At 41.7% G+C, this 26,657-nt stretch overlaps 1 protein-coding gene across 4 annotated transcripts in view; it reads left to right on the top strand.

Annotated features, from left to right (window-relative positions):
- Positions 1-25,445, top strand: part of LOC115122830 (nectin-3-like) — a 63,693-nt gene extending 38,248 nt beyond the window's left edge. The window contains exons 5-10 of one of the 4 annotated variants that reach the window (XR_010462346.1): positions 19,980-20,082; positions 20,311-20,465; positions 20,964-21,066; positions 21,194-21,231; positions 22,948-24,753; positions 24,854-25,445. Coding sequence is in view for 3 of the 4 variants with exons in the window: in XM_065014797.1 (XP_064870869.1) it covers positions 19,980-20,082; positions 20,311-20,465; positions 20,964-21,066; positions 21,194-21,231; positions 22,948-22,982 (434 nt within the window). In the remaining variant the exon portion in view is untranslated. The other 3 variants (XM_065014797.1, XM_065014806.1, XM_065014813.1) reach the window with 3 other exon arrangements.
- The last annotated feature ends 1,212 nt before the right edge of the window (positions 25,446-26,657 follow it).

The following is a 26,657-nucleotide window of genomic DNA, read 5'->3' as shown; positions in this document are numbered from 1 at the left end:
CTGTCAGTATATTCTACTAGCACTGTCCTAGACCATAGACATCCACTGTCAGTATATTCTACTACCACTGGCCTAGACCATAGACATCCACTGTCAGTATATTCTACTACCACTGGCCTAGACCATAGACATCCACTGTCAGTATATTCTACTACCACTGGCCTAGACCATAGACATCCACTGTCAGTATATTCTACTACCACTGTCCTAGACCATAGACATCCACTGTCAGTATATTCTACTACCACTGTCCTACACTATAGACATCCACTGTAAGTATATTCTACTACCACTGTCCTAGACTGACATCCACTGTCAGTATATTCTACTACCACTGGCCTAGACCATAGACATCCACTGTCAGTATATTCTACTACCACTGGCCTAGACCATAGACATCCACTGTCAGTATATTCTACTACCACTGTCCTAGACCATAGACATCCACTGTCAGTATATTCTACTACCACTGTCCTAGACCATAGACATCCACTGTCAGTATATTCTACTACCACTGTCCTACACTATAGACATCCACTGTCAGTATATTCTACTACCACTGGCCTAGACCATAGACATCCACTGTCAGTATATTCTACTACCACTGTCCTAGACCATAGACATCCACTGTCAGTATATTCTACTACCACTGGCCTAGACCATAGACATCCACTGTCAGTATATTCTACTACCACTGTCCTAGACCATAGACATCCACTGTCAGTATATTCTACTACCACTGGCCTAGACCATAGACATCCACTGTCAGTATATTCTACTACCACTGGCCTAGACCATAGACATCCACTGTCAGTATATTCTACTACCACTGGCCTAGACCAGACATCCACTGTCAGTATATTCTACTACCACTGCCTAGACCATAGACATCCACTGTCAGTATATTCTACTACCACTGTCCTAGACCATAGACATCCACTGTCAGTATATTCTACTACCACTCCTCCTAGACTACCACTGTCCTAGACCATAGACATCCACTGTCAGTATATTCTACTACCACTGGCCTAGACCATAGACATCCACTGTCAGTATATTCTACTACCACTGTCCTAGACCATAGACATCCACTGTCAGTATATTCTACTACCACTGGCCTAGACCATAAACATCCACTGTAAGTGTATTCTACTACCACTGTCCTAGACCATAGACATCCACTGTAAGTGTATTCTACTACCACTGGCCTAGACCATAGACATCCACTGTCAGTATATTCTACTACCACTGGCCTAGACCATAGACATCCACTGTCAGTATATTCTACTACCACTGTCCTAGACCATAGACATCCACTGTCAGTATATTCTACTACCACTGTCCTACACTATAGACATCCACTGTGAGTATATTCTACTACCACTGTCCTAGACCATAGACATCCACTGTCAGTATATTCTACTACCACTGGCCTAGACCATAGACATCCACTGTCAGTATATTCTACTACCACTGTCCTAGACCATAGACATCCACTGTCAGTATATTCTACTACCACTGGCCTAGACCATAGACATCCACTGTCAGTATATTCTACTACCACTGTCCTAGACCATAGACATCCACTGTCAGTATATTCTACTACCACTGTCCTACACTATAGACATCCACTGTGAGTATATTCTACTACCACTGTCCTAGACCATAGACATCCACTGTCAGTATATTCTACTACCACTGGCCTAGACCATAGACATCCACTGTCAGTATATTCTACTACCACTGGCCTAGACCATAGACATCCACTGTCAGTATATTCTACTACCACTGTCCTAGACCATAGACATCCACTGTCAGTATATTCTACTACCACTGTCCTAGACCATAGACATCCACTGTCAGTATATTCTACTACCACTGGCCTAGACCATAGACATCCACTGTCAGTATATTCTACTACCACTGGCCTAGACCATAGACATCCACTGTCAGTATATTCTACTACCACTGGCCAGACCATAGACATCCACTGTCAGTATATTCTACTACCACTGTCCTAGACCATAGACATCCACTGTCAGTATATTCTACTACCACTGTCCTAGACCATAGACATCCACTGTCCAGACCATAGACATATTCTACTACCACTGGCCTAGACCATAGACATCCACTGTCAGTATATTCTACTACCACTGTCCTAGACCATAGACATCCACTGTCAGTATATTCTACTACCACTGGCCTAGACCATAAACATCCACTGTAAGTGTATTCTACTACCACTGTCCTAGACCATAGACATCCACTGTAAGTGTACATCCACTGTAAGACCATAGACATATTCTATTCTACTAGCACTGGCCTAGACATAGACATCCATCAGTATACATCCACTGTCAGTAGACATATCAGTATATTCTACTACCACTGGCCTAGACCATAGACATCCACTGTCAGTATATTCTACTACCACTGGCCTAGACCATAAACATCCACTGTAAGTGTATTCTACTACCACTGTCCTAGACCATAGACATCCACTGTAAGTACACTACCACTGGCCTAGACCATAGACATCCACTGTCAGTATATTCTACTACCACTGTCCTAGACCATAGACATCCACTGTCAGTATATTCTACTACCACTGGCCTAGACCATAGACATCCACTGTCAGTATATTCTACTACCACTGGCCTAGACCATAGACATCCACTGTCAGTATATTCTACTACCACTGGCCTAGACCATAGACATCCACTGTCAGTATATTCTACTACCACTGGCCTAGACCATAGACATCCACTGTCAGTATATTCTACTACCACTGTCCTAGACCATAGACATCCACTGTCAGTATATTCTACTACCACTGTCCTACACTATAGACATCCACTGTGAGTATATTCTACTACCACTGTCCTAGACCATAGACATCCACTGTCAGTATATTCTACTACCACTGGCCTAGACCATAGACATCCACTGTCAGTATATTCTACTACCACTGTATTCCTACCAGACCATAGACATCCACTGTCAGTATATTCTACTACCACTGTCCTAGACCATAGACATCCACTGTCAGTATATTCTACTACCACTGGCCTAGACCATAGACATCCACTGTCAGTATATTCTACTACCACTGTCCTAGACTATAGACATCCACTGTAAGTGTATTCTACTACCACTGTCCTAGACCATAAACATCCACTGTAAGTGTATTCTACTACCACTGTCCTACACTATAAACATCCACTGTCAGTATATTCTACTACCCCTGGCCTAGACCATAGACATCCACTGTAAGTGTATTCTACTACCACTGTCCTAGACTATAGACATCCACTGTAAGTGTATTCTACTACCACTGTCCTAGACCATAAACATCCACTGTAAGTGTATTCTACTACCACTGTCCTACACTATAAACATCCACTGTCAGTATATTCTACTACCCCTGGCCTAGACCATAGACATCCACTGTCAGTATATTCTACTACCACTGGCCTAGACCATAGACATCCACTGTCAGTATATTCTACTACCACTGTCCTAGACTATAGACATCCACTGTAAGTGTATTCTACTACCACTGTCCTAGACCATAAACATCCACTGTAAGTGTATTCTACTACCACTGTCCTACACTATAAACATCCACTGTCAGTATATTCTACTACCCCTGGCCTAGACCATAGACATCCACTGTAATATTCTACTACCTATGGTCTAGGCCAGTATATTCTACTACCACTATCCTACACTATAGACATCCACTGTCAGTATATTCTACTACCACTGGCCTAGACCATAGACATCCACTGTCAGTATATTCTACTCCTACTAGACATCCACTGGCCTACCACCATAGACATCCACTGTCAGTATATTCTACTAGCACTGGCCTAGACCATAGACATCCACTGTCAGTATATTCTACTAGCACTGGCCTAGACCATAGACATCCACTGTCAGTATATTCTACTACCACTGTCCTAGACCATAGACATCCACTGTCAGTATATTCTACTAGCACTGGCCTAGACCATAGACATCCACTGTCAGTATATTCTACTACCACTGGCCTAGACCATAGACATCCACTGTCAGTATATTCTACTACCACTGGCCTAGACCATAGACATCCACTGTCAGTATATTCTACTACCACTGGCCTAGACCATAGACATCCACTGTCAGACATCCACTGTCAGTATATTCTACTACCACTGTCCTAGACCATAGACATCCACTGTCAGTATATTCTACTACCACTGTCCTACACTATAGACATCCACTGTGAGTATATTCTACTACCACTGTCCTAGACCATAGACATCCACTGTCAGTATATTCTACTACCACTGGCCTAGACCATAGACATCCACTGTCAGTATATTCTACTACCACTGTCCTAGACCATAGACATCCACTGTCAGTATATTCTACTACCACTGTCCTAGACCATAGACATCCACTGTCAGTATATTCTACTACCACTGTCCTAGTATACCACTGTCCTAAAGACCATCAGTATATTCTACTACCATCCACTGACATCAGTATATTCTACTACCACTGTCCTACACCATAGACATCCACTGTCAGTATATTCTACTACCACTGTCCTAGACCATAGACATCCACTGTCAGTATATTCTACTACCACTGGCCTAGACCATAGACATCCACTGTCAGTATATTCTACTACCACTGGCCTAGACCATAGACATCCACTGTCACTGTCAGTATATTCTACTACCACTGTCCTAGACCATAGACATCCACTGTCAGTATATTCTACTACCACTGGCCTAGACCATAGACATCCACCACTGTCAGTATATTCTACTACCACTGTCCTAGACCATAGACATCCACTGTCAGTATATTCTACTACCACTGGCCTAGACCATAGACATCCACTGTCAGTATATTCTACTACCACTGGCCTAGACCATAGACATCCACTGTCAGTATATTCTACTACCACTGGCCTAGACCATAGACATCCACTGTCAGTATATTCTACTACCACTGGCCTAGACCATAGACATCCACTGTCAGTATATTCTACTACCACTGTCCTAGACCATAGACATCCACTGTCAGTATATTCTACTACCACTGTCCTACACCATAGACATCCACTGTCAGTATATTCTACTACCACTGGCCTAGACCATAGACATCCACTGTCAGTATATTCTACTACCACTGTCCACTAGTGGCCATCCACTGTCAGTATATTCTACTACCACTGGCCTAGACCATAAACATCCACTGTAAGTGTATTCTACTACCACTGTCCTAGACCATAGACATCCACTGTAAGTGTATTCTACTACCACTGGCCTAGACCATAGACATCCACTGTCAGTATATTCTACTACCACTGGCCTAGACCATAGACATCCACTGTCAGTATATTCTACTACCACTGTCCTAGACCATAGACATCCACTGTCAGTATATTCTACTAGCACTGGCCTAGACCATAGACATCCACTGTCAGTATATTCTACTACCACTGGCCTAGACCATAGACATCCACTGTCAGTATTCTACTACCACTGGCCTAGACATAGACATCCACTCAGTATATTCTACTAGCACTGCCTAGACCATAGACATCCACTGTAAGTGTATTCACTACCATATATTCTACTACCACTGGCCTAGACTATAGACATCCACTGTCAGTATATTCTACTACCACTGGCCTAGACCATAGACATCCACTGTCAGTGTATTCTACTACCACTGGCCTAGACCATAGACATCCACTGTCAGTATTCTACTACCACTGTCCTAGACCATAAACATCCACTGTCCAGTATATTCTACTACCACTGTCCTAGACCATAGACATCCACTGTAAGTATATTCTACTACCACTGTCCTAGACCATAGACATCCACTGTCAGTATATTCTACTACCACTGTCCTAGACCATAGACATCCACTGTCAGTATATTCTACTACCACTGTCCTAGATCCACGTCAGTATATTCTAGACATATCCACTGTCAGTATATTCTACTACCACTGTCCTCACTAGACATCCTAGTATATTCTACCATAGACCACATCCACTGTCAGTATATTCTACTACCACTGTCCTAGACCATAGACATCCACTGTCAGTATATTCTACTACCACTGTCCCACTATAGACATCCACTGTCAGTATATTCTACTACCACTGGCCTAGACCATAGACATCCACTGTCAGTATATTCTACTACCACTGTCCTAGACCATAGACATCCACTGTCAGTATATTCTACTACCACTGGCCTAGACCATAGACATCCACTGTCAGTATATTCTACTACCACTGGCCTAGACCATAGACATCCACTGTCAGTATATTCTACTACCACTGTAGACCCAGTCAGTATATACTACCACATCCACTGTCCACTGTGAGTATATTCTACTACCACTGTCCTAGACCATAGACATCCACTGTCAGTATATTCTACTACCACTGGCCACTAGACCATAGACATCCACTGTCAGTATATTCTACTACCACTGGACCTAGACCATAGACATCCACTGTCAGTATATTCTACTACCACTGGCCTAGACCATAGACATCCACTGTCAGTATATTCTACTACCACTGTCCTAGACCATAGACATCCACTGTCAGTATATTCTACTAGCACTGGCCTAGACCATAGACATCCACTGTCAGTATATTCTACTACCACTGGCCTAGACCATAGACATCCACTGTCAGTATATTCTACTACCACTGCCTAGACCATAGACATCCACTGTCAGTATATTCTACTCCACTAGACCATAGACATCCACTGTCAGTATATTCTACTACCACTGGCCCTAGACCATAGACATCCACTGTCAGTATATTCTACTACCACTGGCCTAGACCATAAACATCCACTGTCAGTATATTCTACTACCACTGGCCTAGACCATAAACATCCACTGTAAGTGTATTCTACTACCACTGGCCTAGACCATAAACATCCACTGTAAGTGTATTCTACTACCACTGTCCTAGACCATAGACATCCACTGTCAGTATACTACCACTCTAGACCTAGACATCCACTGGCCTAGCACTGGCCTAGACCATAGACATCCACTGTCAGTATATTCTACTACCACTGTCCTAGACCATAGACATCCACTGTCAGTATATTCTACTAGCACTGGCCTAGACCATAGACATCCACTGTCAGTATATTCTACTACCACTGTAAGTGGCCTAGACCATAGACATCCACTGTAAGTGTATTCTACTACCACTGGCCTAGACCATAGACATCCACTGTCAGTATATTCTACTAGCACTGGCCTAGACCATAGACATCCATCCACTGTCAGTATATTCTACTACCACTGGCCTAGACCATAGACATCCACTAGTAGACATCCACTGTCAGTATATTCTACTACCACTGGCCTAGACCATAGACATCCACTGTCAGTATTCTACTACCACTGGCCTAGACCATAGACATCCACTGTCAGTATATTCTACTAGCACTGGCCTAGACCATAGACATCCACTGTCAGTATATTCTACTACCACTGGCCTAGACCATAGACATCCACTGTAAGTATATTCTACTACCACTGGCCTAGACCATAGACATCCACTGTCAGTATATTCTATTGGCCTACTACCACTGTCCTACCACTGTCCTAGACCATAGACATCCACTGTAAGTATATTCTACTACCACTGTCCTAGACCATAGACATCCACTGTCAGTATATTCTACTACCACTGGCCTAGACCATAGACATCCACTGTCAGTATATTCTACTACCACTGGCCTAGACCATAGACATCCACTGTCAGTATATTCTACTACCACTGGCCTAGACCATAGACATCCACTGTCAGTATATTCTACTACCACTGTCCTAGACCATAGACATCCACTGTCAGTATATTCTACTACCACTGTCCTAGACTATAGACATCCACTGTGAGTATATTCTACTACCACTGTCCTAGACCATAGACATCCACTGTCAGTATATTCTACTACCACTGGCCTAGACCATAGACATCCACTGTCAGTATATTCTACTACCACTGTCTACTATAGACATCCACTGGTATATTCTACTACCACTGTCCTACACTATAAACATCCACTGTCAGTATATTCTACTACCACTGGCCTAGACCATAGACATCCACTGTCAGTATATTCTACTACCAATGGCCTCTCCACTGTCAGTATACCACTGGCCTAGACCATAGACATCCACTGTCAGTATATTCTACTACCACTGGCCTAGACCATAGACATCCACTGTCAGTATATTCTACTACCACTGTCCTAGACCATAGACATCCACTGTCAGTATATTCTACTACCACTGTCCTATAGACATCCACTGTGAGTATATTCTACTACCACTGTCCTAGACATCCACTGTCAGTATATTCTACTACCACTGGCCTAGACCATAGACATCCACTGTCAGTATATTCTACTACCACTGGCCTAGACCATAGACATCCACTGTCAGTATATTCTACTACCACTGTCCTAGACCATAGACATCCACTGTCAGTATATTCTACTACCACTGGCCTAGACCATAGACATCCACTGTCAGTATATTCTACTACCACTGTCCTAGACCATAGACATCCACTGTAGTATATTCTACTACATCCTAGACCTAGACATCCACTGTCAGTATATTCTACTACCACTGGCCTAGACCATAGACATCCACTGTCAGTATATTCTACTAGCACTGTCCTAGACCATAGACATCCACTGTCAGTATATTCTACTACCACTGGCCTAGACCATAGACATCCACTGTCAGTATATTCACTACCACTGGCCTAGATCCTATTCTACTACCACTGGCCACATAGACATCCATAGTATATTCTATACCACTGGCCTAGACATAGACATATTCTACTACCACTGGCCTAGACCATAAACATCCACTGTAAGTGTATTCTACTACCACTGGCCTAGACCATAGACATCCACTGTAAGTGTATTCTACTACCACTGTCCTAGACCATAAACATCCACTGTAAATATATTCTACTACCACTATCCTACACTATAGACATCCACTGTCAGTATATTCTACTACCACTGGCCTAGACCATAGACATCCACTGTCAGTATATTCTACTACCACTGGCCTAGACCATAGACATCCACTGTAAGTGTATTCTACTACCACTGGCCTAGACCATAGACATCCACTGTCAGTATATTCTACTACCACTGTCCTAGACCATAGACATCCACTGTCAGTATATTCTACTACCACTGTCCTACACTATAGACATCCACTGTGAGTATATTCTACTACCACTGTCCTAGACCATAGACATCCACTGTCAGTATATTCTACTACCACTGGCCTAGACCATAGACATCCACTGTCAGTATATTCTACTACCACTGGCCTAGACCATAGACATCCACTGTATATTCTACTACCACTGTCCTAGACCATAGACATCCACTGTCAGTATATTCTACTACCACTGGCCTAGACCATAGACATCCACTGTCAGTATATTCTACTACCACTGTCCTAGACCATAAACATCCACTGTAAGTGTATTCTACTACCACTATCCTCCTATCCACTGTATAACTACCACTGTCCTACACTATAAACATAGTGTATTCTACTACCACTGTCCTAGACTATAGACATCCACTGTAAGTGTATTCTACTACCACTGTCCTAGACCATAAACATCCACTGTAACATTCTACTACCACTGTCCTACACTATAAACATCCACTGTCAGTATATTCTACTACCACTGGCCTAGACCATAGACATCCACTGTAAATATATTCTACTCCCACTATAGACATCCACTGCTACTACCACAGACATAGACATCCACTGTCAGTATATTCTACTACCACTGGCCTAGACCATAGACATCCACTGTCAGTATATTCTACTACCACTGGCCTAGACTATAGACATCCACTGTCAGTATATTCTACTACCACTGGCCTAGACTATAGACATCCACTGTCAGTATATTCTACTAGCACTGGCCTAGACCATAGACATCCACTGTCAGTATATTCTACTAGCACTGGCCTAGACCATAGACATCCACTGTCAGTATATTCTACTACCACTGGCCTAGACCATAGACATCCACTGTCAGTATATTCTACTACCACTGGCCTAGACCATAGACATCCACTGCAAGTATATTCTACTACCACTGGCCCAGACCATAGACATCCACTGTCAGTATATTCTACTACCACTGGCCTAGACCATAGACATCCACTGTAAGTGTATTCTACTACCACTGGCCTAGACCATAGACATCCACTGGTATATTCTACTACCACTGGCCTAGACCATAGACATCCACTGTAAGTGTATTCTACTACCACTGACATCCCTGACCATAAACATCCTAGACCATAAACATCCAAATATATTCTACTACCACTATCCTACACTATAGACATCCACTGTCAGTATATTCTACTACCACTGGCCTAGACCATAGACATCCACTGTCAGTATATTCTACTACCACTGGCCTAGACCATAGACATCCACTGTAAGTATATTCTACTACCACTGGCCTAGACCATAGACATCCACTGTCAGTATATTCTACTACCACTGTCCTAGACCATAGACATCCACTGTCAGTATATTCTACTACCACTGTCCTACACTATAGACATCCACTGTGAGTATATTCTACTACCACTGTCCTAGACCATAGACATCCACTGTCAGTATATTCTACTACCACTGGCCTAGACCATAGACATCCACTGTCAGTATATTCTACTACCACTGGCCTAGACCATAGACATCCACTGTCAGTATATTCTACTACCACTGTCCTAGACCATAGACATCCACTGTCAGTATATTCTAATACCACTGGCCTAGACCATAGACATCCACTGTCAGTATATTCTACTACCACTGTCCTACACTATAAACATCCACTGTAAGTGTATTCTACTACCACTATCCTACACTATAAACATCCACTGTAAGTGTATTCTACTACCACTGTCCTACACTATAAACATCCACTGTAAGTGTATTCTACTACCACTGTCCTAGACTATAGACATCCACTGTAAGTGTATTCTACTACCACTGTCCTAGACCATAAACATCCACTGTAAGTGTATTCTACTACCACTGTCCTACACTATAAACATCCACTGTCAGTATATTCTACTACCACTGGCCTAGACCATAGACATCCACTGTAAATATATTCTACTACCACTATCCTACACTATAGACATCCACTGTCAGTATATTCTACTACCACTGGCCTAGACCATAGACATCCACTGTCAGTATATTCTACTACCACTGACCTAGACCATAGACATCCACTGTCAGTATATTCTACTAGCACTGGCCTACACTATAGACATCCACTGTCAGTATATTCTACTACCACTGGCCTAGACTATAGACATCCACTGTCAGTATATTCTACTAGCACTGGCCTAGACCATAGACATCCACTGTCAGTATATTCTACTAGCACTGGCCTAGACCATAGACATCCACTGTCAGTATATTCTACTAGCACTGGCCTAGACCATAGACATCCACTGTCAGTATATTCTACTACCACTGGCCTAGACCATAGACATCCACTGTCAGTATATTCTACTAGCACTGGCCTAGACCATAGACATCCACTGTCAGTATATTCTACTACCACTGGCCTAGACCATAGACATCCACTGTAAGTGTATTCTACTACCACTGGCCTAGACCATAGACATCCACTGTCAGTATATTCTACTAGCACTGTCCTAGACCATAGACATCCACTGTAAGTGTATTCTACTACCACTGGCCTAGACCATAGACATCCACTGTCAGTATATTCTACTAGCACTGGCCTAGACCATATACATCCACTGTCAGTATATTCTACTACCACTGTCCTAGACCATAGACATCCACTGTCAGTATATTCTACTAGCACTGGCCTAGACCATAGACATCCACTGTCAGTATATTCTACTACCACTGGCCTAGACCATAGACATCCACTGTCAGTATATTCTACTAGCACTGGCCTAGACCATAGACATCCACTGTCAGTATATTCTACTACCACTGGCCTAGACCATAGACATCCACTGTCAGTATATTCTACTAGCACTGGCCTAGACCATAGACATCCACTGTCAGTATATTCTACTAGCACTGGCCTAGACCATAGACATCCACTGTCAGTATATTCTACTACTACTGGCCTAGACCATAGACATCCACTGTCAGTATATTCTACTACCACTGGCCTAGACCATAGACATCCACTGTCAGTATATTCTACTAGCACTATCCTACACTATAAACATCCACTGAGGCACACAAGTGGTATGGACCTTTACACGCTTTCATTGTACTGCTGCTCTACTGTAACTAATCTATCAAACTGAACTGAAGGAAGACCAGGTTCACAAACAAACAATTCTTAGAGAGGGGTGTTCTCAACCTTACTTTGCTACCTATCTGACAACTTTACGTTTTTTACTTTTTAAATACCGTTTATATTTTCGGTTTTTCCCTCAATCAAATTTTTTTCACTCAAACTTTTTCACTCCGGACGCTTTATCTGGATATGGTTCGTCAGGACCTCCAACAGCTGAAGCTAAGTAGTAACATTAACATGATGCCTTCTAATTGCAGTCGCTGTACTGTATAATATACAGGAGAACAATCACCTTATGGCGTGGATAGCTGTGCTGCAAGCCCTGCTTCAGACACAATTGTTATGCAAGGGTAATTTAAGTGTAGGAAAGGATGAAACAGCGTCTGTGCCACCAGTAAGTACAGATAGTAACGTTAGTATAAATCCCCTCGCATGGTCCCTGCAGCCGGACAACTTTCTCACGGTTTCTGGAGGAAAATGCTGTAGGAATGCTCAACCGGTGTCGCTCATTCAGCCGACAGAATCTTTCAACCGGTTTTCCTCATTAAGCAGCGAGTCAGAGGCCGAGCCTCCTCTGGCTTCTACTCCTCCCGTTAGGGGAGGCCGAAGATTCCCACCATTAGCTCTGACAAATTGAAAACCCTAGTCGTTGGCGACTCCATTACAAGCGTTATTAGACTTAAAACGAATCATCCAGCCATCATACACTGTTTACCAGGGGGCAGGGCTACCGACGTTAAGGCTAATCTGAAGATGGTGCTGGCTAAAGCTAAAACTGGCGAGTGTAGAGAGTATAGAGATATTGTTATCCACGTCGGCACCAACGATGTTAGGATGAAACAGAGGTCACCAAGTGCAACATAGCTTCAGCGTGTAAATCAGCTGGAAAGATGTGTCGGCATCGAGTAATTGTCTCTTGCCCCCTCCCAGTTAGGGGGAGTGATGAGCTCTTCAGCAGAGTCTCACAACTCAATCGCTGGTTGAAAACAGTTTTCTGCCCCTCCCAAAAGATAGAATTTGTAGATAATTGGCCCTCTTTCTGGGACTCACCTACAAACAGGACCAAGTCTGGCCTGCTGAGGAGTGACAGACTCCATCCTAGCTGGAGTGGTGTTCTCATCTTATCTACCAACATAAACAGGGCTCTAACTCCTCTAGCTCCACAATGAAATAGGGTGTAGGCAAGGCAGCAGGCTGTTAGCCAGCCTGCCAGCTTAGTGGAGTCTGCCACTAGCACAGTCAGTGTAGTCAGCTCCGCTATCCCCATTGAGGCGGTGTCTGTGCCTCGACCTAGGTTGGGCAAAACTAAACATGGCGGTGTTCGCCTTAGCAATCTCACTAGCATAAAGACCTCCATTACTGCCATTATTGAAAGAGATCGTGATACCTCACATCTCAAAATAGGGATACCGTACTTAACTTCAAAGGCAGTTATAGTCAATGAACTAATCACTGATCATAATCTTGATGTGATTGGCCTGACTGAAACATGGCTTAAGCCTGATTAATTTACTGTGTTAAATAGGCCTCTCCTCCTGGTTACACCAGTGACCATATGCCCCGTGTATAGACGTTTTCGTCTTTTGAACTTCTAGTCATGAAATCTATGCAGCCTACTCAATCACTTTTTATAGCTACTGTTTACAGGCCTCCTGGGCCATATACAGCGTTCCTCACAGAGTTTCCTGAATTCCTATCGGACCTTGTAGTCATAGCAGATAATATTCTACATTTTGGTGATTTTAATATTCACATGGAAAAGTCCACAGACCCACTCCAAAAGGCTTTCCGAGCCATCATCGACTCAGTGGGTTTTGTCCAACATGTCTCTGGACTTACTCACGGTCACAGTCATACTCTGGACCTAGTTTTGTCCCATGGAATGAAGGTTGTGGATCTTAATTTTTTTCCTCATAATCCTGGACTATCGAACCACCATTTACGTTTGCAATCTCAACAAATAATCTGCTCAGACCCCAACCAAGGAACATCAAAAGTCGTGCTATAAATTCTCAGACAACCTAAAGATTCCTTGATGCCCTTCCAGACTCCCTCTCCCTACCCAAGGACGTCAGAGGACAAAAATCAGTTAACCACCTAACTGAAGAATTCAATTTAACCTTGTGCAATACCCTAGATGCAGTTGCACCCCTAAAAACTAAAAACATTTGTCATAAGCAACTAGCTCCCTAGTATACAAGCAAGCTTCCATAAAATTGGAACGGAAATGGCACCACACCAAACTGGAAGTCTTCCGACTAGTTTAGAAAGACAGTACCGTGCAGTACCGAAGAGCCCTCACTGCTGCTCGATCATCCTATTTTTCCAAATTAATTGAGGAAAATAAGAACAATCCAAAATGTATTTTTGATACTGTCGCAAAGCTAACTAAAACGCAGCATTCCCCAAGAGAGGATTGCTTTCACTTCAGCAGGAATAAATTCATTAACTTCTTTGAGGAAAAGATCATGATCATTAGAAAGCAAATTACGGACGACTCTTTAAATCTGCGTATTCCTCCAAAGCTCAGTTGTCCTGAGTCTGCACAACTCTGCCAGGATCTAGGATCAAGAGAGACACTCAAGTGTTTTAGTACTCTATCTCTTGACACAATGATGAAAATAATCATGGGCTCTAAACCTTCAAGCTGCATACTGGACCCTATTCCAACTAAACTACTGAAAGAGCTGCTTCCTGTGCTTGGCCCTCCTATGTTGAACATAATAAACGGCTCTCTATCCACCGGATGTGTACCAAACTCACTAAATGTGAGATCTGCATGGAGGAATGGGCCCAATTACCAGCAACAGTGTGTGAAAACCTTGTGAAGACTTACAGAAAATGTTTGACCTCTGTCATTGCCAACAAAGGGTATATAACAAAGTATTGAGAAACTTTTGTTATTGACCAAATACTTATTTTCCACCATAATTTGCAAATAAACTCGTAAAAAATCCTACAATGTGATTTTCTGGATTTTTTTTCTCATTTTGTCTGTCATAGTTGAAGTGTACCTATGATGAAAATTACAGGCCTCTCTCATCTTTTTAAGTGGGAGAACTTGCACAATTGGTGGCTGACTAAATACTTTTTTGCCCCACTGTGTGTGTATGTATATATATATATATTTCATAAAACGGCATTAGCACTTACCCGTCCAGAAGTACGTCCTGTCCTTGCAGAAACAGCTCCTCAGTTCCTGTTTGAATCATAACACTCAAAGATTCCTCAAACAAAAAAAATCTGTCTCACTTTCACTTTTTCACTTTCACTTTGGACTTTGACTTCGCTTTTCCTGATTTATTCGCCATGATGTCTTCAATGAAATCGTTGAAAATACAACTTTCCAAAATACTGCTGCGCGTAACAAGCGTCACAGCAACTCCTCTGATAGTCAAGGTGAGAGTGGAGTTTGTTACGCGTGCATTTACAAACAAGGAATGGTGGTCCAACCCAAAACCATTACATACTGGCGTTTACCTCAGCTCATTGGCTATCTACCCAGCTAGATTTCAAGCAGATCAGTGGTCATTGGGCAGAAATAGTCAATCAATGAAGCTTCGCTAATATTATTGGTGCGCAAGGTTTTCTTCAAATCAGTTCACTTCGGTCAATACTCCCCGCAAAAAAAACAATGCCGTTTGGCTGTGTTGCAAACATCCAGAGGAATGCACTGAAACCATGACTAGATAAACGATTGTTTACCGTGTGTAATTACGTCGAATGCGCCGTAAAATTGATAGAGATGGAATTCACGGCACAAACGGGTTATAAAATGTTTCAATTTAGGCTATAAAAAAGGATTTTATCAAAGAAAACGGCATTTCATTTGATCACTGGGACCCTCAGGAAGAGAAATAAGATATCAGAATGAAAGTCATAATTTTACATTCAGCTGTGAATGTGTAAAAACTGTCATGGCAGAAAATATTTTTGTTAATGATTGCTCTTCTCAAACAAAAGCATGGTATTTGTTCTCTGTAATAGCTCTTTTAAATTGGAAAACGTAGTTTGATTACCAAGATCCTAATCTTTTGAAGGATGTAAGACACTTGCGTTTTCAAGAATGTTTAATGTTACGACGTTGTATTTTTAGTTGTCACTCTGAAATTTCCCCTGATGTTGATCCCTGTACGGGGATTAACCTGGCGTCAGACCGAGGCACTGCATCTGTCCTGGTGCTCCTCGACCTTAGTGCTGCTTTTGATACCATCGATCACCACATTCGTTTGGAGAGATTGGAAACCCAAATTGGTTTAGATCTTATCTGTCTGGAAAGATATCAGTTTGTCTCTGTGAATGGTTTGTCCTCTGACAAATCAACTGTACATTTCGGTGTTCCTCAAGGTTCCCCTTAGGACCACTATAGTTTTCACTATATATTTTACCTCTTGGGGATGTCATTTGAAAACAAAATGTTAACGTTCACTGCTATGCGGATGACACACAGCTGTACATTTCAATGAAACATGTTGAAGCCCCAAAATTGCCCTCGCTAGGAACCTGTGTTTCAGACATAAGGAAGTGGATGGCTGCAAACTTTCTACTTTTAAACTCGGACAAAACAGAGATGCCTGTTCTTGGTCCCAAGAAACAGAGATCTTCTGTTGAATCTGACAATTAATCTTGATGGTTGTACAGTAGTCTCAAATAAAACTGTGAAAGATCTCGGCGTTACTCCGGACCCTGATCTCTCTTTTGACAAACATATCAAGACTGTTTCAAGGACAGCTTTTTTTCATCTACGTAACATTGCAAAAATCTATAACTGTCTGTCCAAAAATGATGCAGAAAAATGAATCCATGCTTTTACTTCTAGGTTAGACTATTGCAATGCTCCACTTTCCGGCTACCCAGATAAAGCACTAAATAATCTTCAGTTAGTGCTAAATACGGCTGCTAGAATCCTGACTAGAACCCCAAAAAATTATCAAATTACTCCAGTGCTAGCCTCCCTACACTGGCTTCCTGTTAAGGCAAGGGCTGATTTCAAGGTTTTACTGCTAACCTACAAAGCATTACATGGGCTTGCTCCTACCTATCTTTCCGATTTGGTCTTGCCGTACATACCTACACGTATGCTACGCTCACAAGACGCAGGCCTCCTAATTGTCCCTATAATTTCTAAGCAAACAGCTGGAGGCAGGGCTTTCTCCAATAGAGCTCCATTTTTATGGAATGGTCTGCCTACCCATGTGAGAGACGCAGACTCGGACTCAACCTCTAGGATAGGGGGCAGCATTTGGAATTTTGGGTGAAAAGCATGCCCAAATTCAACTGCCTGCTACTCATCCCCAGAAGGTAAGATATGCATAGTATTAGTAGATTTGGATAGAATACACTCTGAAGCTTCTAAAACGGTTCAAATCATGTCTGTGAGTATAACAGAACTTATGTAGCAGGCGAAACCCTGAGGACAAACCATTCAGATTATTTTTGAGGTCACTCTCTTTTCAATGTGTTTTCATTGGGATTCCAGATTTCTAAGGGACTTGCTTGCAGTTCCTACCATTTCCACTGGATGTCACCAGTCTTTAGAAATTAGTTGAGGTTATTCCTTTGTGTAATGAAGAAGTACCATCTTGAACATGGGTCACTTCATGTGTACTGTTAGATAGAGGCGCGTGACCAGAAAGCATGCTTCAGTTTGTTTTCTTCCTGTATTGAACACAGATCATCCCACATTCAATTTAATCGATTATTTACTTTAAAAAATAACTAAAGTTGTATTACAAAAGCAGTTTGAAATGTTTTGGCAAACACTTTTGAGATATTTTGTAGTCACGTTGCACAAGTTGGAAACAGGGTTTTTCTAGATGAAACGCGCCAAATAAATGGACATTTTGGATATATGGACGGAATTAATCGAACAAAATGACCATTTGTGATGTTTATGGGACATATTGGAGTGCCAACAGAAGAAGCTTGTCAAAGGTAAGGCATGATTTATATTTTTATTTCTGCGTTTTGTGTCGTACTTGCAGGGTTGAAATATGTTTTCTCTCTTTTGTTTAGGGAGGTGCTATGCTCAGATAATAGTATCGTTTGCTTTCGCTGAAAAGTCTTTTTGAAATCTGACATGTTGTCTGGATTCACAACACGTGTAGCTTTAAAATGGTATGTTACATGTGTGATTTCATGAATGTTTGATTTTTATAGTAATTTATTTGAATTTTGCACTTTCTCTGGCTTTTGGCCAAGTGGGACGCTACCGTCCCACATATCCCAGAGAGGTTAAGTCTTTATTGACGACTCATCTCATCAGTGGGTCATATGATTGAGTGTAGTTTGGCCCAGGAGTGTGAAGGTGAACGGAAAGGCTCTGGAGCAACGAACCACTGTCTCTGCCTGTCCGGTTCCCCTCTTTCCACTGAGATTCTCTGCCTCTAACCCTATTACAGGGTCTGAGTCACTGGCTTACTGGTGCTCTTTCATGCCGTCCCTAGGAGGGGTGCGTCACTTGAGTAGGTTGAGTTACTGATGTGATCTTCCTGTCTGGGTTGGCGCCCCCCATTGGGTGGTGACGTGGCGGAGATCTTTGTGGGCTATACTCGGCCTTGTCTCAGGATGGTAAGTTGGTGGTTAAAGATATCCCTCTAGTGGTGTGGGGGCTGTGCTTTGGCAAAGTGGGTGGGGTTATATCCTTCCTGTTTGGCCCTGTCCAGGGGTGTCATCGGATGGGGCCACAGAGTTTCCTGAGCCCTCCTGTCTCAGCCTCCAGTATTTATGCTGCGGTAGTTTATGTGTCGGGGGGCTAGGGTCAGTCTGTTATATCTGGAGTACTTCTCCTGTCTTATCCGGTGTCCTGTGTGAATTTAAGTATGCTCTCTCTAATTCTCTCTTTCTCTCGGAGGACCTGAGCCCTAGGACCAGCCCTAGTACCATGCCTCAGGACTACCTGTCATGATGACTGACTCCTTGCTGTACCCACCTGACCGTGCTGCTGCTCCAGTTTCAACTGTTCTGCCTGTGGCTATGGAATCCTGACATGTTCCCCCGGACGTGCTACCTGTCCCAGATCTGCTGTTTTCAACTCTCTAGAGACAGCAGGAGTGGTAGAGATACTCTTAATGATCGGCTATGAAAAGCCAACAACTACTGTGATTATTATTATTTGACCATGCTGGTCATTTATGAACGTTTGAACATCTTGGCCATGTTCTGTTATAAATCTCCACCCGGCAGAGCCAGAAGAGGACTGGCCACCCCTCATAGCCTGGTTCCTCTCTAGGTTTCTTCCTAGGTTTTGGCCTTTCTAGGGAGTTTTTCCTAGCCACAGTGCTTCTACACCTGCATTGCTTGCTGTTTGGGGTTTTAGGCTGGGTTTCTGTACAGCACTTTGAGATATCAGCTGATGTAAGAAGGGCTATATAAATAAATTTGATTTGATTTTTCTTTGATTTAGTGTTTCCTCATCTGTGCATTAAAGTTTCTTCCCTGCCCACTGCTCAGAGTCTGTAGTGTCATTGTTATGGGTCTGTCTTGGTATGAGTGTGTAGGTCTATTTGCATTCTATATCTGCAGTAACTGTAACCATTTCTCTCTCTCTCAGATCCACCTCAGTCAGTGAACATTACCCTTAGTGAGGCCTCTAAAGCCACAGTCTTCCTTTGTGTAGCAGACAGCAACCCACACCCCAACTACACCTGGAGCAGGTACTCACTCCTATGTAAACTAGTTAAATTAAGTTCAATGTAAATGTTAGGTACACTTGTTTAAATATATGAACATACTGAAGCTTCAAGCTAATCTGTTTCATATATTTAAACAAGTGTACCTAACATTTACATTTAACTTAATTGACTACCAAAATGCTGGTAGTCAAATGATGCCTTTGCCTATCTCACACACAAACTCACACAAAGCCCTTCTCTCGCCCCCAGGGTGGTCCAGCCATGGCCTGGGTCTTCAGTGAGAGCAGAGGGAGACATACTGCACCTCTTCAGTCTCAACTCTGAGCTGAATGGTCTCTATGTCTGTCAGGCCTCCAACCCCTATGGACGAGCAACTGGCTCCCTCTATGTACACACATCCTCTGGTGAGAAGCACCAGAGAGTGAGACACACACACACACACACTATTCATGCTGGTCGCTTAACTCGTTCGTTGCTCATGCTGGTTTATAAGATGCTTATAATTGTTATATGATTGATTGATTGATTGTTTGAATACTTTATTGTCCCGTAGGGAAATTTGTCTGCAACAATATTGGCATTCCTGGCATACACATGTGATGTATCATGGATAACAAAGTTGAGCCAGATGTTCACTTATCTTTCACTGCATGTGTTAATATCATATGTATGGCCTCATTACCCTTTCTACGGGAAGGTACTGTATAACCATTACTAAGATGGTCATAATACACATATCTCTTACTGTATATGTACGTGTCTTATAACCTGGTATTATCTCTTTGTTTTCTGCAGGAAAGTTTTTGCATTGGAGCCATGATGGTTGCTTGGGCAACATGATTACATGTAATTATAAATACAGACTGTTCCTTATATTAATTGTATCTCCTCTCTCCTCACAGAGACCTCTGCTGCCTGTTGGGTTCTACTCGTTGTCATTCTCTGTCTGATTGTTGCTGCGGCTGCACTCATATGGTACCGGTGCAAATACGGACAGTTTCCTTGGTAATATCAACTACTGTAATATCATGAACTGATTTTGCATTGTGAAAAGAATGCATTTGCATTAGATGATCATATATTGATTTTGATCAAGTTAATATATTTTCTTTTCCTGGACTATATTTTCCAGGAGTTCATTTGTGGCCAAGGCACCAGAACAGATATGCTGTGAGTAGTTACAGATGTAGGATCTTAATTTGAGTCAGTTTGCTACAGCAGGAAAAATATCGTGCAGCAACAGGAAATGTGAATTATTATGACAATTATTATAGACCTTTTTGTAAGGGTTGACACATTTTTCATGAGGAAAATCTAATCTGACATTTCTGTGGAAACTGCAAACTTTAGAAGCCTTTTTAACCCATTTAATCCTGAACATGAAAATATCCAAATCATGTATCATTAGAAATCAAATCATATATTTTTTTTACATTTTAATGGAAAAGTAGGTGAAAACGTGTGTTTTATGTTCGGTCAAAATTGTAACTGGTTGGATAATAATAATAACTTTATTGTAACATACATTGTTACTTTATTGCAACATGCATTGAAACATTAATATTGTAACATTTGACCTTATTCTAATATTCATTGTAGCATTGTCATTGTGACATTTTAGTGCAACATTCACTAACAACTGAATAGCAGTCGTGTGATTCATTCACATTGAACAGAAAGGTAACATTTTAGATAGAGGTAGCCTGTAGAATATGCATTCAAGTAGAGGCCTACACTGAACATATAGAGGTAGGCTTCAGAACCATAGTGCACGATTAGTTTGTGCATCACTACTTTGAACTACAATCAGTCAGACCTACTATCATACAGTTGCTTGTTCTTGGTCTGGGTGGAGTAGATGTTGGACATTTCAATGGTGATCTCTCTTAAGGTGGGTGGATACATTAGAAGGAAAACATCCATTGGGTTGGGGCAGCTTTGATTTACACATTCTGCAGCATTTGGACTGTATACTATGTGTTTTGCAATCACAGAGGTGGCTGGCCTCTTTGATCGTTTGAACACTCCGTCTTTATTTTTGACCACCTGCAGCTTTGCCCTTGGCTCTTCATTATCAACAGTGGAGGCGGGTGGTGGGTTGGAGAGGGGGGATGGTGAGGGTTTGGTCATCATCAATGATAACGTTGTCCCTGTCATGATCTGTTTGCATAGGTTCAGCATATGCATTCAACAGCCTGGCTGGCAAATGGCCTGTTTCCCCCTCATAGTCCGTATCTGACCCATCGCTATCACAATCACTGAGGACAGCATCTTTCTCATTTTGAGGGAAAACTGCAGTGTTGCATGCCTTGTCTGGGCAGTCACCTAGATCCAACATGTCCAGAACTTGACTCGAAGTGAAACTAAAAGCAAGAACAGAGTAGAAAGTTCGGTAGAACAAGAACTATGTATGTGTATAACTATGTGTATACCTAGATGCAGTGTGTTATCCCGCCGGTCACTATTGTTGCCGTCAACATGTTTACTCATTCTATGACCACACTGAACAAAGTACAGAGCAGTTGCAAATGCATATATCAATACTCAACACCTTAAAGAGGGTGTGTACCAACAATCTTTGTCCTATCATTATGTTAACATACTTTTTAATCTCTTGTTCTCAAACCTTATAACTGAAAACGTTTTTTTACGGTCACTATTGTGACTAATGGGATTAAATAGGTTAAACCTCAAATACACTACAAGTGTTAAATGTCCTACATTGCAGGGAAGTTCTCCAGTTCCCTCAACTGGGTGATCAAATTAAGTTGCTACATATGTATTTCACTGTCCTCCATTGTTTTGTGACTAAACTTACGAATTAGGTTTCTCATTAGCCACTGGTGTCTCTGGAATCATACTGTAATAATGTCTGTTTGATTCCAGACTATATCAGTATCTTCCAAGACGAGGAGACATGACAAGGTTGAGGAAGGTGAAGATGACTCATTGACTGCAACTGTCCAAACCAGGAAGGAGCCTGAGGAAGAGGAAGAAGTATCATGATGTATGGAACAATATACCTTATTTGTTTTTTGGAAACATTTTATTTTTAATTTGTATTATTCCAAATGTTTTTCATGTTTGATAGATTGTCTGTCTGTTCATTAAGTATATTTATTGTGTTAGCTCGAAGAAATCGCCGGACAGGTTTTAAGTGAATGCCAGAAAAATCTCATTCTCCAATGTTCTAACCATCTGCAAAGAATAGGCACATTATCCCGGGTGGCGCAGTGGTCTAAGGCACTAGAGATCCTGGTTCGAGTACAGGCTCTGTCGCGACCGGGAGACCCATGGGGTGGCGCACAATTGGCCGGGTTAGGGGAGGGTTTGGCTGGCAGGGATGTCCTTCTCCCATCACGCTAGAATGACTCCTGTGGCGGGCTGGGAGCATGCACGCTGACACGGTCGCCAGGTGTACAGTGTTTCCTCTGACACATTGGTGTGGCTGGCTTCCGGGTAAAGCAGGCATTGTGTCAAGAAGCAGTGTGGCTTGGTTTTATTGTGTTTCAGACGACGCATGGCTCTTGGCCTTTGCCTCTCCTGAGTCCGTACGGGAGTTGCAGCGATGAGATAAGACTGTAACTACCAATTGGATACCTCGAAATTGTGGAGAAAAATATATAAAAATAAAACAGAATTAGCACATTCTCCAACCATCTAATGAACAATATCTTCTAGGACATTGGAAACCTCGACTCCACCACAGCTTCACCCAGTGGTGGTCCTTGTTTCAGAGTTTTGTTCCCCTCTCGTGGACTCCACCTTGTCATGGTGAAGGGTCTTTGTTGCTTCAGTGGGAATAACAACTCTCCTGTATGTATGTATGTACGGTGCTTTCAGAAGTATTCATACCCCTTGACTTATTCCATATTTTGTTGTGTTACAGCCTGAATTTCAAATGGATTAAATAAATAAAAATCTCACTCATCTACACATAATAACCCATAATGACAAAGTGAAAACATATTTCTTGAAATGTTTGCATATTTATTGAAAATTAAATACAGAAATATCTCATTTACATAAGGATTGTGGTGGCATTTTTCTGCTTTACCAAATGAGGAGAGTTACAAACTACACACCAGTCAGAGTTATACTTAAACTACATATTTTTTTATAATTAAGCTTTGCAATAGCTCTTTTTGACTTTCAATGATGCGCTATCTCTAATGAACCATTGAAAAGTACCACCAGAAAAGTACAAAGATCTTTTATAGCCAAGATACACCCCTCTCAACTTACATGACAAACCACAGATCTTAGGAACAGTTCACAAAGGTTAAGATTTGTATGAAAGATATCTATAAAACATAGCAGACAGTTACTGCTGTGTCAACAGTTCTCATAGTAAAGACCAGTGTCTGGCCCCCTCCTACTCCAAACTGGAACCCGTCTCACCCTGGTAGGGTATAGCACAAAAACATTACCGTTACTATCTGGAATGCTCTTTAGGTTTTATTACCCAAAGACATCGTAAATCTCCTCTGTCAGTGCAATCTCATAGAGGCCCATCCTCAGTGGAACACACACACAATACTCTATTCTGTCGAATGTAACAACTTTTATAATGTAATAGAAGCATTATAACAATCCTACAAGCATTAAAACATAATCTTGCAATTTTCCACGACAGGATTCACACCCATAAGTCAATACATGCTATAATCACCTTTAGCAGTGTCTTTCTGGGTAAGTCTCAATTTAACTAAAAACTGTAACTATGCCACTCCCAAACATGTAATGTCGTCTTGGTAAGTAACTCTAATGTATATTTGGTCTTGTGTTTTAGGTTATTGTTCTGCTGTAATGGGAATTTGTCTCCCAGTATCTGGAAATCGGACTGAACCAGGTTTTTCTCTAGGACACTGCCTGTGCTTAGCTCTATTCCATTTATTTAAAAAAACATTTAAACTCCCTAGTCCTTGCCGATGACAAGCATACCCATAACATGATGCAGCCACCACCATGCTTGGAAATACAGTATGAAGAGTGGTTCTCAGCGATGTTTTGTGTTGGATTTGCCCACAACATAATACTTTGTATTCAGGACAGAAAGTTAATTTCTTTTCACTTTAGGATGCACATGATGCATATTTTGGAATATTTTTTTCTGTACAAGTTTTCTCCTTTTCACTCTGTCATTTAGGTTAGAATTGTGGAGTAACTACAATGTTGTTGATCCATCCTCAGTTTTCTCCTATCACACCACTAAACTCTGTAACTGTTTCAAAAACACAATTGGTCTAATGATGAAATCCCTGAGCGGTTTCCTTCCTCTACTACGGCAACTGAGTTAGGAAGGACGCCTATATCTTTGTAGTGACTGTGTATTGATACACCATCCAAAGTGTAATTAATAAATGGTGATTTATTTGACAAAATACAGACAATTTACAGATTTTCTGTTTGCACATTTTCGTTAACAGTTTGACACATGCACCTACTCTTTCCCAGGCCTCTCTATACCACTTAGTCTTTCTCAGTGGATGGGATGCATGCCAGCAAAGCCACTAAAGAACACAACACTAAACAATGCATTAATTGCACTATAACGGTGACAAACGGTGCCCACAAACTGTTAGGGCCTACATAAACCTGTCCGAACAGCAGAGTCCCAACAGCAGAGTCCAGTGTTCAGCACTTTTGAAATGTACAGCAACAGATTTCAGAACATGGGCCAATCTTACAGTGTTCTCCCTGTACAACAAGTCAGAACCATAGGATAAATAAAGGGGGCATGTAAACAGACAATGAAAGCTCTTACAATATTTGAAGATGAGATTTCTCTAAAGTAGGTTATAGGCTACATGTGCACCACCAAGTTAGAACAGCAGGTGAAATTAAGATGTGAAAATAGACCAAATTATTAGGGTGAGGCACATTGAACGCCATTTGGGTCTTTGCATGTCAAAAAAGATACACTAAATAAGCTTTTAATTTGACACGTCAAATAACACAATTCTATCATAGAATGTTGTGTGTGCTGAATTTGCATGTGCAAATCAAGCACCACTACTACTATCAGTAGCACTGTCAAAGCTGTAGAAAAATAAGTTGGCAAACATGCACACACAGGACCATGAATGATGTATTTACAATAGCGCGTTGGTGAAAATATACCAAATTATTAGGGTGAGGCACATGGGCTACTAACAGCTTATTACACAACATACACAAAGTATTTCTTTCTTAGCTATAGTATAGATATCTCCCTTGCATATTACATAATTTACACAGCAGCATACAATACATTTTTAGACCATGTGAAGGTTGCGCAGCAGTCCTTTGCGGGCAAATTGTGTCAAGTCTGGCATTCTCTGGACATATGGTGGGAACTAAAATAAAAATCTCACAGCCACTCCATGAATAGCAGGCTAACATTGGTGGTTGCTTTGCAATACTTGTAGTTAGCCACTGATTCCTTCCAAACTAATCATTGTTGAATTTGTGATTTCCAACTGGTTGTGCAATTTTTATGTCCAATGGCCGATGAGCACCGATACATTTTATCTATAATTTCTCTTAATTATTTATCTTCATATGACAAGGAATAAAAAGGATTTGACAGTAGATTGTTGACTTGATTCATGATG

The sequence above is a fragment of the Oncorhynchus nerka genome, linkage group LG3 (genome assembly GCF_034236695.1).
Source record: "Oncorhynchus nerka isolate Pitt River linkage group LG3, Oner_Uvic_2.0, whole genome shotgun sequence".
Lineage (NCBI taxonomy): Eukaryota > Metazoa > Chordata > Actinopteri > Salmoniformes > Salmonidae > Oncorhynchus > Oncorhynchus nerka.
This window is presented reverse-complemented; position numbering and strand designations above follow the sequence as displayed.